The sequence below is a fragment of the Oncorhynchus mykiss genome, chromosome 22 (assembly GCF_057628025.1).
Source record: "Oncorhynchus mykiss isolate SJ-2025 chromosome 22, ASM5762802v1, whole genome shotgun sequence".
NCBI lineage: Eukaryota > Metazoa > Chordata > Actinopteri > Salmoniformes > Salmonidae > Oncorhynchus > Oncorhynchus mykiss.
The window spans coordinates 38,132,070-38,150,252 of record NC_143043.1 but is presented as its reverse complement, the minus strand read 5'-3'; the positions used below and the strand labels follow the sequence as shown (position 1 = coordinate 38,150,252).

General features: G+C 42.6%; 1 protein-coding gene across 4 annotated transcripts; it reads right to left on the bottom strand.

The window, feature by feature from the left end:
* Positions 1–1,692: 1,692 nt before the first annotated feature.
* Positions 1,693–17,997, bottom strand: LOC110501779 (sorting nexin-4). 4 transcript variants are annotated; one of them, XM_021579603.3, is made up of 14 exons: positions 17,635–17,997; positions 17,023–17,153; positions 15,857–15,989; positions 15,511–15,660; positions 15,113–15,160; positions 14,492–14,547; positions 13,784–13,856; positions 12,849–12,910; positions 12,628–12,693; positions 6,274–6,363; positions 5,489–5,588; positions 3,555–3,700; positions 3,240–3,354; positions 1,693–2,924 (listed from the first exon to the last, which is right to left on the bottom strand). In XM_021579603.3, the coding sequence occupies exons 1-14, from the start codon at positions 17,722–17,724 to the stop codon at positions 2,877–2,879; spliced, it is 1,308 nt and encodes a 435-aa protein (XP_021435278.1). In that variant the 5' UTR covers positions 17,725–17,997; the 3' UTR covers positions 1,693–2,876. The 4 variants fall into 4 exon arrangements, with proteins under 4 accessions (XP_021435278.1, XP_021435277.1, XP_021435279.1 ...); XM_021579602.3 differs by having other exon boundaries at positions 15,113–15,163; positions 17,635–17,988; XM_021579604.3 differs by having other exon boundaries at positions 15,113–15,163; positions 17,483–17,814.
* Between the last annotated feature and the right edge of the window lie 186 nt (positions 17,998–18,183).

Below are 18,183 nucleotides of genomic sequence, written 5' to 3'. Positions count from 1 at the left end.
TTATTTATTCACATTCCCAGTGAGTCAGAAGTTTACATACACTTAATTAGTATTTGGTAGCATTGCCTTTAAATTGTTTAACTTGGGTCAAACATTTCAGGTAGCCTTCCACAAGCTTCCCACAATAAGTTGGGTGAATTTTGGCCCATTCCTCCTGACAGAGCTGGTGTAACTGAGTCAGGTTTGTAGGCCTCATTCCTCCTGACAGAGCTGGTGTAACCGATTCAGGTTTGTAGGCCTCTTTGCTCGCACATGCTTTTTCAGTTCTGCCCACAAGTTTTCTATATGATTGGGGTCAGGGCTTTGTGATGGCCATTCCAATACCTTGACTTTGTTGTCCTTAAGCCATTTTGCCACAACTTCGGAAGTATGCTTGGGGTCATTGTCCATTTGGAAGAGCCATTTGTGACCAAGCTTTAACTTCCTGACTGATGTCATGAGATGTTGCTTCAATATATCCACAAAATGTTCCTCCCTCATGATGCCATCTAGTTTGTGAAGTGCACCAGTCCCTCCCGCAACAAAGCACCCCCACAACATGATGCTGCCACCCCCGTGCTTCACAGTTGGGATGGTGTTCTTCGGCTTGCAAGCGTTCCCCTTTTTCCTTCAAACATGATGGTCATTATGGCCAAACAGTTCTATTTTTGTTTCATCAGACCAGAGGACATTTATACAAAAAGTACGATATTTGTCCCAATGTCCAGTTGCAAACCGTAGTCTGTCTTTTATATGACGGTTTTGGAGCAGTGGCTTCTTCCTTGCTGAGCAGCCTTTCAGGTTATGTTGATATAGGACTCGTTTTACTGTGGATATAGATCATTTTGTACCTGTTTCCTCCAGCATCTTCACAAGGTCATTTGCTGTTATTCTGGGATTGATTTGCACTTTTCGCACCAAAGTACGTTCATCTCTAGGAGATAGAAGGCGTCTCCTTCCTGAGCAGTATGATGGCTGCGTGGTCCGATGGTGTTTATACTTGCGTACTATTGTTAGAAGAGATGAACGTGGTACCTTCAGGCATTTGGAAATTGTTCAAGGATGAACCAGACCTGTCGAGGTCTACAATTTTTTTTCCTGAGGTCTTGGCTGATTTATTTAGACTTTCCCATGATGTCAAGCAAAGAGGCATTGAGTTTGAAGGTAGGCCTTGAAATCATCCACAGGTACACCTCCAATTGACTCAAATGATGTCAATTAGCCTATCAGAAGCGTCTAAAGCCATGACATAATTTTCTGGAATTTTCCAAGCTGTTAAAAAGGCACAGTCAACATAGTGTATGTAAACTTTTGTGAAACAGAATTATAAATTAAATAATCTGTCTGTAAACAATTGTTGGAAAAAAACATTGCTCGTGTCATGCACAATGTAGATGTCCTAACCGACTTGCCAAAACTAGTTTGTAAGCAAGAAATTTGTGGAGTGGTTGAAAAACGAGTTAATGACTCCAACAGAAGTGTTTGTAAACTTCCAACTGTAGATTTGGTTAACAATTATTTGGTTATTACGTGATTCCTTGTGTTATTCATAGTTTAGATGTCTGCACTATTATTCTACAATAGTAAAGTAGAAAATAGTAAAATTAAAGAAATACCCTGGAATGAGTAGGTGTTTCCAAACTTTTGACTGGTAGTGTATATACATATATTACACATTCTCTAAACTTTGTTTTGTCTCGAGTAAAAACATGATTTAAGGACTGACAACTATACTTCATATTTATTAGTGTATTTTTTGGCACAATGATTACAACCTTACAACCGCATAAACAGTATACATTTCCTGCCGGTGCTCTGATCTCATCCCAAATGAATGATTAACATTACACCTCCTCCCCTGGCCCTTAGAGTGAACTAAAATACAAGAGGCCTGGGGTTGTCTCAAATTGCACCCTTCCCTATATATAGTGCACTACATTTGAAAAGTATACACTACATAGGGAATAGGGAGCCATTTGGACCGCCTCCCCAGTACACATTAAGCACCAACATAAGGCAATTATCACATCCTGTTTTTCCTGTGACCTTCCTATTCCTTTGGCTAGATTTATCAAAAGCACTGAACCACCCACTCTTCAGAAATGACAACACTGCCATTCATCATAGTTGCTACTTAAGACCAAGTGCCAGATTACAACCTTGAATGGCAAAGTACAGAAAGGCCTTTAAATATACAAAAACATCCGAAAAGGTTGAACCACTTATTTAGTACACTGGGACAATGCAACGAGAGAGTAGAGAAAACAGAAACGTCAATATACCAACCACATGGTCCACTCAAGAGAGTAAAACATTTACAAAAGCAGAATCAGTAAAGTATGCATGAAAATAACAAAAAAGTAAAGAATATTGTTCTTAAAAAACAAATCTCATTACCTTATTTTTAACATTGTGTAAAAGGCAGCATTGGAAAATTAGCTTCAGTCCACATTTCTTGCCATCGCTATAAACACAGTGAAAGTGCTTAGTGATTTTCCTTACAAAAATCCACGTTTCAGCAAAATTAAATGTGTACGAAAAAACGCATACATTTGAGGAAAAACTGCAATTGCAAGTGGACAAATCTAAGCAGCCAGCAATCAGACATGATAAAGACATAGAAAAGGAATAAACTGATTCTCTTCTTGTGTATAACTGATCAAAACACCTCTCAGTATGCTGCCATGGCTACTTCAGCAGAATGAATGTCCAGGAATGAGTCCCAAAAACAACCCTTATTCCCTATATATAGTGCATAGACTCCACAGAGTTCTGGTCAAAAGTGGTGCAATATATAGGGAAAAGAGTGCCATTTGGGATGCAAGCTCCAGGAGGAGTCCCCTGAAAATAAGCCTGTTCTGGCAGTTTTTTTGAAGGGTCTGCTTTGGCCTTGAAGATCACATCTTGTTGAAACACTCCTTTGCGTTGGTCCACACTTGTATTCCCTGAGAGCGAGAGAGAGCGAGAGAGAGAGCGAGAGAGCGCGAGAGCGAGAGAGAGAGCGAGAGAAAGAGAGCGAGAGAGCGCGAGAGCGAGAGAGCGCGAGAGCGAGAGAAAGAGAGCGAGAGAAAGAGAGCGAGAGAAAGAGAGCGAGAGAAAGAGAGCGAGAGAAAGAGAGCGAGAGAGAGCGAGCGAGCGCGAAACAGAGAGAAAAATAAGTATTTAACAACATATTTGGCATTGATAAAATGACACAAAATAAATATTTCCAGGCAGAATACTCTATATGTTTGAAGTATCTGTGAGGAAGTGTCACCTACCTTTTTGCACATGCTGATCTGCATGACCGCATAGCTAATTAGGGCCTCCTTCAGGTCCCGGTCCTTCTGGTCCTTAAAGCGTTCAATGTCTACCCAGGCAGTCTTCACAAACTCACTGGGGAGACAGACTTGCTTTAGAACCTTCTCAAATAATTGAAATGAAAAAATATGGTCAGCTGTTCAAACTTTCAAAGCAGCTGATTAGAGCAGCAAATTTAGTGATTAAATTATAACATGCTGGACAAATCGACTGACAGAGACAGAGCGAAAAAGATGGAGACAGAGAGAAGAGATTGAGAATGGAGGGTTTCTCACTCGCTCTCGGTGTTCTTCTCTTTAACAGCCTCCTCTCCCTCCTTTAGCTGCTGTTCTAACACTTGTAACTTAGCCTCCCTCTGCTCTGCAGTCTCCTGGCCAAACAGCTTACTGGTCATCCCCTTCAGTGAGAACGTCCGCACAGTCTGAACACAGGGAGGGAAAGAAACATTCCATCTGGCCAGTCGGGTTTGGATAAGCTTAACTTTGATCAAATTCAATGTACGCATTTCTGTGCTTGCTACTGTATGTGATCTATTGTGTCATTATCTTCTGGTGAGTTCCATGGCTCTTTAGAAACTGGGTTCATTCCCAAATGGCAAACTATACCCTACTGTACACTTTGTATTTGGGCCGACCGCAATTAGTCGACTGGTCGTTTGTCTGGTCTTAGGCTATTGGTCAACCGAGATTGTGTGTCTACTCGACTAACACACACACACCAAAAGTTTAGACAACCCTACTTATTCCAGGGTTTCTCGTTATTTAAACAAATGTTGCACTATATTGTACAATAGTGGAGACAAAACTATGACACATATGGAATATTTGAGATTCAACGTAGCCACCCTTTGCCTTGATGAGAGCTTCACACACTTCAGACCCCTTGCCCTTTTTCCACATTTTGTTATGTTACCCACTGTCTACCCTCTGTCTACAAACAAAATGTTTCTACAACTTGTTTGGAGTCCACGTGTGGTAAATTCAATTGATTGGACATGATTTGGAAAGGCAACCACCTGTCTATATAAAGTCCCACAGTTGACAGTGCACATCAGAGCAAAAACCAAGCCATGAGGTCGAAGGAATTGTCCATAGAGCTCAGAGACAGGATTGTGTTTTGGCACAGATCTGGGGAAGGGTACCAAAAAAAGGTTCAAGAAAACAGTGGCCTTCATCATTCTTAAAATGGAAGAAGTTTGAATCCACCAAGATTCTTCCTAGAGCTGGCCGCCCGGCAAAACTGAGCAATCGGGGTAGAAGAAACCAAGAAACTGATGGTCACTCTGACAGTGCTCCAGAGTTCCTCTGTGGAGATGGGAGAAACTTCCAGAAGGACAAACATCTCTGCAGCATTCCACCAATCAGGCCTTTATGGTAGTGTGGCCAGACTGAAGCCACTCCTCAGTAAAAGGCACATGAAAGCCCGCATGGAGTTTGCCAAAAGGCACCTAAAGACTCATCAGAAACAAGATTCTCTGGTTTGATGAAAGCAAAATAAACTCTTTGGCCTGAGTGCCAATAGTAACATCTGGATGAAACCTGGAACCATCCCTACGGTGAAGCATGGTGGTGGCAGCATCACGCTATGGGGGATGTTTTTCAGCGGTAGGGACTGGGAGACTAGTCAGGATCGAGGGAAAGATGAACGGTGCCAAGCACAGAGAGATCTTTGATGAAAACCTGCTCCAGAGTGCTCAGGACCTCGGAAGGTGTACCTTCGCCCCAGTCTAACAGGACCCCCAAACCCAAGAATACAGCAAAGACAACACAGAAGTGGCTTCGGGACAAGTTTCTGAATGTCCTTGAGTGGCCCAGCCAGAGTCCGGACTTGAACAATCTCTGAAGAGACCTGATAATAGTTGTGCAATGACGCTGCCCATCCAACCTGACAGAGCTTGAGAGTATCTGCGTTTTACAAAGCACACCTGTTAATTGAAATGCATTTGAGGTGACTACCTCATGAAGCTGGTTGAGCGAATGCCAAGAGTGTGCAAAGCTGTCATCAAGGCAAAGGGTGGCTACTTTGAAGAATCTAAAATATATTTTGATTTGTTTAACACTTTTTTGGTTACTACATGATTCCATGTGTGTCATTTCATAGTTTGTCTTCACTATCACTATTATTCTACAATGTAGAAAAAAAGAGAAAGAAAAACCCTTGAATGAGTAGCTGTCCAAACGTTTGACTGGTAATGTATATAACAACTCACCCCAGTGACCAGTTCCTCCTTCTGCTGTTTCTTACAGGCTAGGTCCAGTGCAACCATCTCCAGCTCAAACTGTGTCAACTCATGCTTTCTGCATACCGCCCTGCAGAAACAGAGGCCTTTGCTGATCATCATGGCTGCTACTGGATGTACTGATGCCTAGCTGCTTATTGTGGTTGCTACTGTACATGTATGATCATTATGCACCATACACACACAGGGTCAGAGGGCTGTTCTATAGATTCAATGAGGGGGGCTCAGTGAGTACACTATGACTGCCTTGGGAATTTTGTCCACACAGGTCTTCGTCAAGGTAAAGTGAGGATGTGAAGCTACCTACATAACACATACAACCTAGGGCACACTGACTAGTGATTTGGCATGATGATCTTCAGGGGCGTCAAACCTATTTTGCAACGGGGGCCATCTTCAATGAGGTCTGGAGGGCCGCATCAAAATTGGATGTACTGCCTTGCCGACAAAATTTGCTAAAAATAGTCCTCTATCCATCATTATTTAAATGTCGATGCTCCCTAGGACAGTGATTATTAGCAAGATGGACAGACAAGACACTATAATTTCTACACATTCTCAATTTGATTTTAGTCATTATAAAGTATAAGGAGTTTGTGCTCGCACCCCCCCCCCCATTTTTTTATATATATTTTGTTTTAACTCAAACCACCCGTGGGCGAGATTAGACCAATCGCAGGTCATATGTTTGACACCCCTGGTTTATATAGTGATATGTACTTGGCCTACAGAAGCAGTCCCAGTGTAGTAAATACCTTAGTGCATCAGTATAGAACAGGTACTCCTTCAGCTGATCAGCATAGTGCTCCTCCTCCTCCAGAATATCATCTACAGAAGCAGCATACCTGTAGACAAGACAGTAGTCCATATGAATACATTTGCTTTACAACAATCACACCTTTAACAGAGGGATGGGGAACTACATATGCTTTACTCCCCCAGAGTCAGATGAACTCGTGGATACCATTTTTATATCTCTGCGTGCAGTTTGAAGGAAGTGGCTAACTAACACAAATGCTAGTAGACATCACAGACTTCCAGTCATTGCACTAATGCTAGTTAGCATTGGCTCACGAAACTAACACCAACTCCCTTCATAATGGACATGGAGACTGGTATCCATGAGCTCATCTCACTCTGGGAAGTAGTTAACGGGCCTCATTGACAAAATCCTGAGGTATCCCTTTAAAAGCTATAGGTACCTGCATCCCAAATGGCACCCTATATATAGTAGACTACCTTCGACCAGGGCCCAAAGGGAATAAATAGGGAGCCATTTGGGACTCAAACGTTGACAGAAATTCTGCCTTCCTTGATACGCCTCAGTGGCCAAGCGCTGTGACCCTAGACCTCTAGAACCGAGTCCTACAATCTAGTAACTAGTATCTAGTGACGGGGTAGGGGCTAATCATGTTATTACTGAGGTGTGGGTGCGTGTTACTACTCCAAGGACAGGGCCCGAGACCACTCATGTCACTCAAAGAGAACTATACACAGCACCCAAGTTGAAAGTAAAAGCCTCTGGCTATTTGCCAGCCAGTTCTCAGTTTGAACCCAGAACCTTCACAACTCAAGTCACCCCAGTCCTCATGGTCAGCTACCTGCTACAGGAGACTATGCTTCAAATATGAAATGCTTTCAAATCAAAACATGGTAAATGTGTTGTATAGCTTAACTAGGAACCATGTAATATGTACAGCGTTGCTGGGGGGGGGGAATTGGCGTTATGCAACACCTCAACATATCAGCTACTTTAGTGAGTCTGTATGAGATCACGGGTAAGGAAAGAGGTTGGCTAATTCTGAAACGGCAACATTTTCACTATATATTGCATAATTTTTTGACATACAATCCTGTTGTAATCCAATAAAATTGTTATGATTAATATGGTAGATCACTGCATGGTTACAACTAAATTGCCTTAGTGTTAGTGTTTAACCTGAGATTGGGAGTTCGATCCCCGGTCGAATCATACCAAAGACTGTATAACTGGAACCAGATGAGTCTCTGCTTGGGACTCTTATTTTACCGTAATTTAACCAGGTAGTCCAGTTGAGAACAAGATAAAGCAAAGCAGTTTGACAAAAACAACAGAGTTGCACATGGGATAGACAAATGTACAGTCAAAAACACAATAGAAAAATCTATATACAGTGTGTGCAAATGTAGTATGATTAGGGAGGTAAGGCAATAAATAGGCCATAGTGGCAAAATAATTACAATTTAGCATTACCACTGGAGTGATAGATGTGAAGATGATGATGTGCAAGTAGGGATACTGAGGTGCAAAATAGCAAAAATAAATAACAATATGGGGATGAGGTAGTTGGATGGGCTATTTACAGGTGCAATGATCGGTAAGCTGCTCTGACAGCTGATGCTTAAAGTTAGAGAGGGAGATGCAAGACTCCAGCTTCAGTGATTTTTGCAAATCATTACAGTCATTGGCAGCAGAGAACTGGAAGGAAAGGCGGCCAAAGGAGGTGTTGGCTTTGGGGATGAACAGTGAAATATACCTGCTGGAGCACGTGCTACGGATGGGTGTTACTATGGTGACCAATGAGCTGAGATAAGGCAGGGTTTTACCTAGCAAAGACTTATAGATGACCTGGAGCCAGTGGGTTTGGCGACGAATATGAAGCGAGGGCCGGCAAACGGGAGCACACAGGTCGTAGTGGTGGGTAGTATATGGGGCTTTGGTGACAAAACAGATGGCACTGTGATAGACTACGTCCAATTTACTGAGTAGAGTGTTGGAGGCTATTTTGTAAATGAGATTGTTGAAGTCTAGGATAGGTAGGATAGTACATTTTATGAGGGTATGTTTAGCAGCATGAGTGAAGGAGGCTTTGTTGCGAAATAAGAAGCAGATTCTAGATTTAATTTTGGATTGGAGATGCTTTAATGTGAGTCTGGAAGGAGAGTTTACAGTCTAACCAGACACCTAGGTATTTGCAGTTGTCCACATATTCTGTCAGAACCGTCCAAAGTAGTGATGCTAGTCTGGCGGGCAGGTGCGGGCAGCGATCGGTTGAAGAGCATGCATTTAGTTTTACTAGCATTTAAGAGCAGTTGGAGGCCACGAAAGGAGTGTTGTATGGCATTGAAGCTCGTTTGGAGGTTTGTTAACACAGGGTCAAAAGAAGGCCCAGGTGCATACAGAATGGTGTTGTCTGCGTAGAGGTGGATCAGAGAATCACCAGCAACAAGAGCGACATCATTGATGTATACAGAGAAAAGAGTCGGCCTGAGAATTGAACCCTGTGGAACCCCCATAGAGACTGCCAGCGGTCCGGACAACAGGCCCTCCAATTTCACACACTGAACTGTCTGAGAAGTAGTTGGAGAACCAGGCGAGGCAGTCATTTGAGAAACCAAGGCTATTGAGTCTGCCGATAAGAATGAGTCGAAAGCCTTGGCCAGGTCGATGAAGACGGCTGCACAGTACTGTCTTTCATCGACGGCAGTTATGATATCGTTTTTAAGACGTTGAGCATGGCTGAGGTGCACCCATGACCAGCTCGGAAACCTGATTGCATAGCGGAGAAGGTACGGTGGGATTCTAAATGGTTGGTGATCTGTTTGCTTACTTGTATTTCGAAGATTTTAGAAAAGGAAGGGCAGCATAGATATGGGTCTGTAACAGTTTGGGTCTAGAGTGTCTCCCCCTTTGAAGACGGGGATGACCGCGGCAGCTTTTCAATTTTTAGGGATCTCAGATGATACGAAAGCGACTGAACAGGCTAGTAATAGGGGTTGCAACCATTGAGGCGGATCATTTTAGAACGAGGGGGTACAGATTGTCTAGCCCAGCTGATTTGTAGGGGTCCAGATTTTGCAGCTCTTTCAGAACATCTGCTATCAGGATATGGATGAAGGAGAAGCGGAAGGGGGATTGGGCAAGTTGCTGCGGGGGGGGGTGGGGTGGGGGGGTGGGGGGGGGGGTGCTGAGCTGTTGGCTGGGGTAGCCATGTGTAAAGCATGGCCAGCCGTAGAAAAATGCTTATTGAAATTCTCGATTTATCGGTGGTGACAGTGTATCCTAGCCTCAGTGCAGTGGGCAGCTGGGTGGAAATGCTCTTATTCTCCACGGACTTTACAGTCCCCCCCCAAAAAAAATTATGTTTGAAAAAGCTAGCCTTTGCTTTCCTGCTTATTGGTTCCTAACTTCCCTGAAAATGTGCATATCGCGGGGGCTATTCGATGATAATGCAGTATGCCACAGGATGTTTTTGTGCTGGTCAAGGGCAGTAAAGTCTGGAGTGAACCAAGGGCTATATCTGTTCTTAGTTCTACATTTTTTGAATGGGGCATTCTTATTTAAGATGGTGAGGAAAGCACTTTTAAAGAATAACCAGGCATCCGCTACTGACGGGATGTAGTCAATATACTTCAAGGATACCCGGGCCAGGTCGATTAGAAAGGCCTGCTCGCTGAAGTGTTTTAGGGAGCATTTGACAGTGATGAGGGATGGTCGTTTGACTGCGGACCCATTACACACAGGCAATGAGGCAGTGATCGCTGAGATCCTGGTTGAAGACAGCATAGGTGTATTTTGAGGGCAGGTTGGTCAGGATGATCTCTAGGAGGGTGCCCCTGTTTACAGATTTAGGGTTGTACCTGGTAGGTTGCTTGATAATTTGTGTGAGATTGAGGGCATCTAGCTTAGATTGTAGGACGGCCGGGGTGTTAAGCATATCCCAGTTTAGGTCACCTAACAGTACGAACTCTGAGGATAAAATGGGGGGCAGTCAATTCACATATGGTGTCCAGGGCGCAGCTGGGGGCTGAGGGGGGGGGGGGGGGTCTATAACAAGCAGCAACAGTGAGAGACTCATTTCTGGTAAGGTGGATTTCTAGTAGAAGCTCAAACTGTTGGGGCACAGACCTGGATAGTATGACAGAACTCTGCAGGCTAACTCCGCCCCCTTTGGCAGTTCTATCTTGATGGAGAATGTTGTAGTTGGGATGGAAAATGTAGAATTTCAGACACGGCTAGGACAGGGTTGGCAGAGTGTGCGAAAGCAGTGAATAAAACAAACTTAGGGAGGAGGCTTCTGATGTTAACCTGCATGAAACCAAGCCTTTTACGGTTACAGAAGTAAACAAATGAGAGCGCCTGGGGAATAGGTGTGGTACTGGGGGCTACAGGGCCTAGGTTAACCTCTACATCACCAGAGGAACAGAGGAGTAGGATAAGGGTACAGCTAAAGGCTGTTAGAACTAGTCGTCTAGTGTTTTGGGAACAGAGTAAAAGGAGCAGATTTCTGGGCGTGGTAGAATAGATTCAGGGATAATGTACAGACAAGGGTATGGTAGGATGTGAGTACAGTGGAGTTGAGTGACGATGAGAGAGATTGTACCTCTGGAGGCACCAGTTAAGCCAGGTGAGGTCTCTGCATGTGTCGGGGGTGGGACAAAAGAGCCATCTGGGGCATGTTGAGACTGGGGGCTCTACAGGACTGGGGGCTCTACAGTGAAATAAAACAATAAAGTACTAACCGAGACAGTAGTAGACACGGCATATTGACATTCGAGAGGCATAAAGCAATCAAGGGTGTTGATCGGGAGAGCTAAGACAACAACGGGTAAATGGCGATGAATGGGCAGAGAGGGTTAGTTAGGTATGCACATGACCTGAGTTCTAGGTTGGGGCCGACAGGTAAACAAAAAGAGGTACCGCGTTATTGAACAGTCCAGCAGGCATCAGCTTTGTAGCCGAGTGATCATAGGGTCCAAAAAGCAGCAATAGGAGAGTCAGAGAGCCATTCGGTAGTCGCTACTATGTTAGGCGAGCCGGAGACAACGGCGTTCAGAAAGCTAGCGGGCCGGAGCTAGCGGATGGGTCTTCGGCGACAGCACAATGGAAAAGCCTGTTGAAACCACAACGGAAAAGCCTGTTGAAACCACAACAGACGATTACGTTGGCAGACCAGTTGTGTTGGACAGGCAGGGCTCCATGTTGACAATAAAGGGTCCAGGCCAATTGGCAAAAGTGGTATTGTAGCCCAAGAAGATAGCTGGCATACTGGCCTTGCGCGAGGCTAGCTCAAGGCTAACCAGTGCTCGCTTCAGGACAGAGTCGTTAGCTAACAATAGCCACTCAATTGCAGATAGCTAGCGGCAATGATCCGGTGTAATGGTCCAGAGCTTGCGGCAGGAATCCAGTGATGTGGTAGAGAAGCAGTCCGATATGCTCTGGGTTGATATCGCGCTGTGCAGACTGGTAGGTATTATCCGAGCTAAAGCTGGCTGGTGTCCGAGCTAAAGGTTAAGACTGCTAGCCGTGGCTAACGAAGACTGGTAGCTAGTTAGCTGGCTAGCTCCTGAAGGAGGTTCCAGTTATAAGGAATAAAAATAGCAGATCTGTACCTTATTGGGTGTGGCAGTTTGCAGGAAAGTATATTAGTTCGTATATAGAAAGTGAGATTAAAATATATACAAAAAAAAAACGGACTATTTACACGGGATAAGACAAAGCATTGAGTGGACAGATTGGTGGTAAGGCCCTGCAATAGACTATCTTCCTGTCCAGGAGGTGTACTTGTACATCATACTGCCTCAAGCTACAGAAACAGCTTGTATAAGCCAAACTTGTGCAAGGCTACTTACCTACAACTCAGTTTGTTTGTGTATCACTAGGTAGGTTTCCAACCAATTGGTAAGAGATTTTCATGCAAATATTCCAGTAACCGCATAAAATAAATACACATTTATAAATACACCAAATGGACTTGTTCCAGATAAAAATGTGTGTGATGAAGTACAGTAGTGCACACAAAATATACTTTTCGCTGAAGTTTTCCATCACATTTTCAACTCTACCGTCAATTGTGTGGGAGAACCACACACCATATCATCGCATGACTCCAAATTTACTTCGACATGCTGGTTATTATATCAATATTTCCAATAACATTTTCAGCATAATTAATTTTACAGATACAAAAAGATCTCACCATGTCGAACGAACAAATGATCTGTCGGCATTTATAAAAGTACACTGAAACTTCCTGTTTCCATCACAGCTGTCATGATTTTGTTTTGGACGATATGACTTTACTCGCATAAAAACTGTGGAAGGAAATGTGGTTATTGAAAACACTTACGCATCCATGTGATGGCCAGCACTTTGTAGTCCATCTCCCATCTCTTTCTCTATGGCACTCCACTCACTGTCCAACACATGCACAGAGAACATACTTCACAAAAAAACACAAGTATGCATTTGACATGCACTTAAAACATTACATAGTGCATAATGCAACAGCTTTATACACACACACACACACACACACATCACCCTTTCGTCCAACCACACGACTCTTACCTGAAGACTCGTCCATAGTTTCCATGCACTTTGTACACCCCATACAGTCGATCTGCTACCCTCTGAGTGGATGAAGAAGGTCAAGTTCTAGGTTAAATTTCACAGTTTCTTTGATACTGCTGCTTCCATGTTATATTACATATGGTGTTATGAAACAGAGACAATAGTGAGGTAGTGTCGCAGACAGCCGCTTTATTGAGGAGTGTTCTACTTACTATGGACATGTGGTCGTCGTACCTAGCTACCGTAAGTGGAATGCATCATAGCCCCCTTGTTCAGTTATGGTGAAGCAGTATATGTTACTGTTTTCTCAAAACAAGTAGAAATCCACTTCTATCAGATAAAACATACAGCTGGTCTATCTGTGTAATGTATGTGAATTTCCACACTGGAGGGAATAGCGTGACATTTGGGACACAAACCTAGGTTGTATGTTACAACTTGCAGTGTGCTGGATGGTGTAGTCCGTCTAATTGTGGCCCTTTTATGTGTGTTACAACCGGCTGGCAGTATGTCTAGTCATTTAGTTGTGTGTTACAGCAGCAGCCAATCCACTTTTTATCAGACAGACCAGCTGTGCGTTTTATCCTTCTGGTGCATGTCAACTTCCAGCCCAGCTCATGTGCTTTAACGCTAGTTGTAGGTCTAGTCTCGTCAGTAAAATGTATGTTACAGCTGGCAGTATAGTAAACAGACCTGGGTTCAAATACTATTTGAAATAACTTAAAATACTTTGTCTTTGCTCAATTCAGCTTCCCTGCCTCAATGGAACAATTGAATAGTTCCAAAACTCCAAACCTCACCCATCTGGCATTCCAGGCAAGCTAGACCAAACATTCAAAGTATTTGAAAGATCAAATAATAGTTGAACCCAGGTCTGGTTGTCAGTCTAGTCAGTAAGACGTGTGAATATGCCGACAGCTGCCTGTACTTACCGCCCGTACTCTCAGCAGCTGGGAGAGTACAGTCTGTAGCTCGTCACTGTAGTGTTTCAACTCTGTAAACCTTCTGCAGACGCCAGGGCCAGAGAAGAACAAAAATCAACACTTTCTTCCCAGCAAGGCAGAATAACAAGACAATAGTCAATGTTGGAACTGACATTGACCTGCTCCTACTGTACTTCCCACACAGTCCCAGAACAAAGTATGGCAGTACATCAAATAAAAGAGGAATGAGATGGATAGTAGAGACAGAGTCCAAATTATTAATGTTACAACACATTGAGATAGAAGTGCATTGTTGGCTCCACACAAAAGAAAACTGACAAGAAAACAATGGATGGATCCTAAATGGCACCCTATTCTCCCTATAAAGTGTACTACTTTTTACCCGAGTCCAGAGCACTATATACACCAGGGCCAGGACGATACCAGTATCAGGATACTCATTAGTATTGTGGAAAGGTAAAAAAAAACACAAAGCAGATTTAACTTCAGAAAAACAGCCCTAATGTTGAACACAAACATCATTATGGCACACAATATTTTACATACAGCAGGTTTTTAAAGGACCAAAGAGTATGGTCTGCTTCGTGTTGCCCTTTTTGCCAAGGAAAAAATATTGCAATACTGGTATCGTGACAGACCCATCATACAGTTTACCCTTTAGGGTGTCATTTGGGACAGAACATTTCTATGACCTACCCATCTGGATTCTTCACCCTGAATGCTGCATTCACAGCTTTCAACCTGGAATCAGCCTGTATAAAAAAAACTGACAAATTAAATATCAAATGGTTTCCTATGTTTGTTAGTTCAGAAGTTGCTATTGATGACTTGAATAATTTTAGACAACACTGTACCTTTGAGACATATAAAAAAAAATATATATATATATATATAAAACATTTTTTTTATATATATATATAAAAAAAATTATATATACACATTTTTTTTAATATATATATATATATATTTTTTTTATATATATATATATATAAAAAAAATTATATATATACATTTTTTTTTATATATATATATATATATTTTTTATATATGTCTCAAAGGTACAATTGGTGTGTATATATATATATATATATATATATCTCAAAGGTACAATTGGTATATATATATATATATATATATATATATATATATATATATATATATAAAAAATGTACACAGATTACAACCTTTACAATATACCTTTATTACACCGCTATGGTTTGCAAAGTCACATGAGGTCACCCGGTAAGGTATTATCAAAGAAAGTTGACAGGACAATGCAACCACGAAAAGACCATAAAGTGCTGATGGAGTGAGTACCTTTGCTTGAAATCCTGTCTCGTACACCATTTCCTTCCAATCTTTATCCTGCTGGACAGAGAGAGGATGCTGTGTGACTTTGACAAAGACCATTAGAGATAGGAGAGCCTGATGCATGGGGGCACACTGTCACGCTATCAACTCAAAAGGGCGAAGGTGATCCTATCAACTCTCCATGACAGAACGACTACAGCAGCACAGCAAAGAGTTTAGCTTAAGGCCTACTTCATAAGACATTATTTACAAAACTCTCAACCCTTATCAGAGCTAATAGCCTAACTAAGCAACATTACATCGGCGGAAAAGTGTGAATGGAAGAATTGTTCAAATACTGCTGCTGCAGGATTATTTTGCTGCGACAATACTGGTCAAATAAAGATACTACATCTGTAACTGACCTCAGTGAGGAAGATATAGAAGATATTGTCATTGCAGAGAACTGGGTGGGAGGCAACTCGGTGCAGGAAGTTTTCCAGTCCAACCCTTCTCCTCTCCACAAAGTCTGGGTCCATGTTGTCCGCTGACAGCTTGTGCCACACAATCTCTGCCTGTGAGAAACAGACAAATAATTACTACTATATTGATAAGGAGACAAAAAATTAGCTTCAGGAATGTCTTCAACATAAAACTGGATGTTGTACAGAGCATTACAGGTACTGTAGTAAGTACATCATGCTACAAATATCACTTCCTAAACTACACTGCATTCATTTAATCCAAGGCATCCTCCTTGTTCTCACGTACCCTCTTCTCAGGTAATGGGGCAACAACGACAAAGGGATAGGTGACCAACAGGTAGTTTCTGAGAAGCTCAAACTCGCTGTATCTTCGCCATAAGGAGTCTGGGGTTATACCTTCTGTCAGAGCATCAACCGGCCTGTCAGAAGAGAGGGAAGGATTTAAGTCATACAACTGGACTTGACTAAGAGTACCACCTAAACATTTGATACATGTTACAGTATCTAAGCCATCTTTCAAGGTACCAAGTACAGTATTATCCAACATTCTATGAATTCTTGATGCCAACACTTTGACATAAAGCAAGAGAGAGAAACACTACGGACAGAGAAAGAGAGATAAAGGGGAAGAAGGGGAGACTTCAACTTTAGAAGTATATGTGGATCCAGCAGCAAAGACTAGGGAGAAAAGGAAAGGGAAAAGAGCAGGGAAAGAGTTAAATACAGGAAAATAAGTAGCTGGGTGGTAATCTCCAGTCTAACTGTACTGAGTGCCTGGCTCCAATACACTCCTCCAATACACTCCCTTCTCAATGGCCCACTGGTAAACAAAGGCCCAGTGTGTGTGTGTGTGTGTGTACAGTATGTATAGCTTGTGTGCTTACATGATTTCCGTGTGTGCACGTTTATTGTGTGATTGCATGAAATGAAACCAGTACATAGATAGCTAGCTAGAAAAAAGTAAGAAAGAAAGCTGGTGTGATGTGCAGTTCTTGAACAAACCAATCTTATAGAACACATTCTCAATGAATGGAGTGTCTAATTTCAAATGTTTTACCTTTAACCAGGCAAGTCTGTTAAGAACAAATTCATAATAACGGCCTAGGAACAGTGGGTTAACTGCATTGTTCAGGGGCAGAAAAACAGATTTGTTCCTTGTCAGCTCAGGGATTCGATCTAGCAACCTTTCGGTTACTGGCCCAACACTAACCACTAGGCTACCTGCCGCCCACATAATTCTAAGAGTCAGATGTTTGAATCATCATCATCATCATCATCATCATGGCTAGATCACCTGTAATGACAGTGTGGAATTATGAGCAGACAAGGTGGTATAGGTGTGATTGTGGAAGTAGCTGTTCATGGCAGTGTCACAAAATGGTAGTACTGGCCTGGAAGATGTAGGCTATCACAAATAGTTTGAGAGAATTCACACAGATAAGGCATAATTACCGTGTCTCAATTAGATAAACAGTGTATATCTCCTGCATGTTGACTGTATTCTTCCCAGTCCTTTTCTCTGCCTCTGCAACGCTGATCTCCATCTTTCGTAGAAGACTCGTCCCTTTTTCAATCTCAACCATCTAGAATAGGCCAATGCACATCATAACATGGTAACAATAATAATGCAATATAATTTGATGTATGTTTGCAATCATGGGCATCAATAATTGGTCAAGCTGGTTCTAGTACTTGTAACATAAGCCACGTCCCTTTAAACCGCTGGCCCCTCCTTTCAAATTTGCAACTTTGTAGCAGAAAAAAAGTTGTTGGCTAGCAAGCTAGCTAGTTCCTGGTAATGGTCAAGCTAACCATGTTAATAAGAACGATCTAGCTAACTTTACTTTATGTCGACGTGGACATTACAATGAGTTGTTGAACTTTTAGCGGTCATTTCCTGCACATTTCCTACCTACAGCTGCTGCTGGCTCAGTGGAGCTCTCTGCGAAACTCCGTGGATTAATCAGGCCTAGAAAACCCAACTCACTCAAACAGGCTCCCTAACAACTTTGCTACGTCCAAATGCCTCGCTTTTTGACAATACGAATACGTTTGAAGCTATACCGTGTTTTTAATGTTGTTATCTAGTTCTGCCGAGGTGAGCTCGGTGTTCCCGATCACCGCTACTTCCTTGGGTCCGGAGTCTGCCATCATATCTTCCTGAGTTGTGTGTTGTTGTCAGGGGTATAGCAGCCAGACATAACCTCGCATGCGCACTTTTAACCCTTTTATTTTCCCAACCTCAACCAGAGATCTGTGACGAGATGCTAATGTACCCACCCTAACTATGGGAGTCGTTGTGCCAACGGTGGGAAGGCAGGCGACAAGCTTTGGTCCAAATTAAGACCAGATTTTGGACAGATTTTGGCGAAAGTGAATCCTCTCGCTTCATCGCTTCCTCTCTGCCTCAACTCACCTGAGTGTCACGAGAAACATCAGCTGCTGTCCGCCCTGTCCCGTGTCCTTAGCAAAATACATCATCAACTGGAAATACTGGCATTATAACAGTCATGTCAATATTTGACAACAACCAAAATAACAATCACACAAACATTGTGTTATATATCGGTTTATTACAGAATGATATATAAGCTAAAACCCCTTTATAAGCCA

Excerpts from the sequence above, each read along its gene's own strand:
- LOC110501779 (XM_021579602.3), bottom strand. The coding sequence starts at position 17,724 with ATGATGGCAGACTCCGGACCCAAGGAAGTAGCGGTGATCGGGAACACC. Across the intron at positions 15,990-17,022 it reads GTTTATCTAATTGAGACACG|GCCGGTTGATGCTCTGACAG; the intron begins GTAATTATGCCT and ends CTCTTCTGACAG. Across the intron at positions 13,857-14,491 it reads AGGGTGAAGAATCCAGATGG|AAGGTTTACAGAGTTGAAAC; the intron begins GTAGGTCATAGA and ends TGGCGTCTGCAG.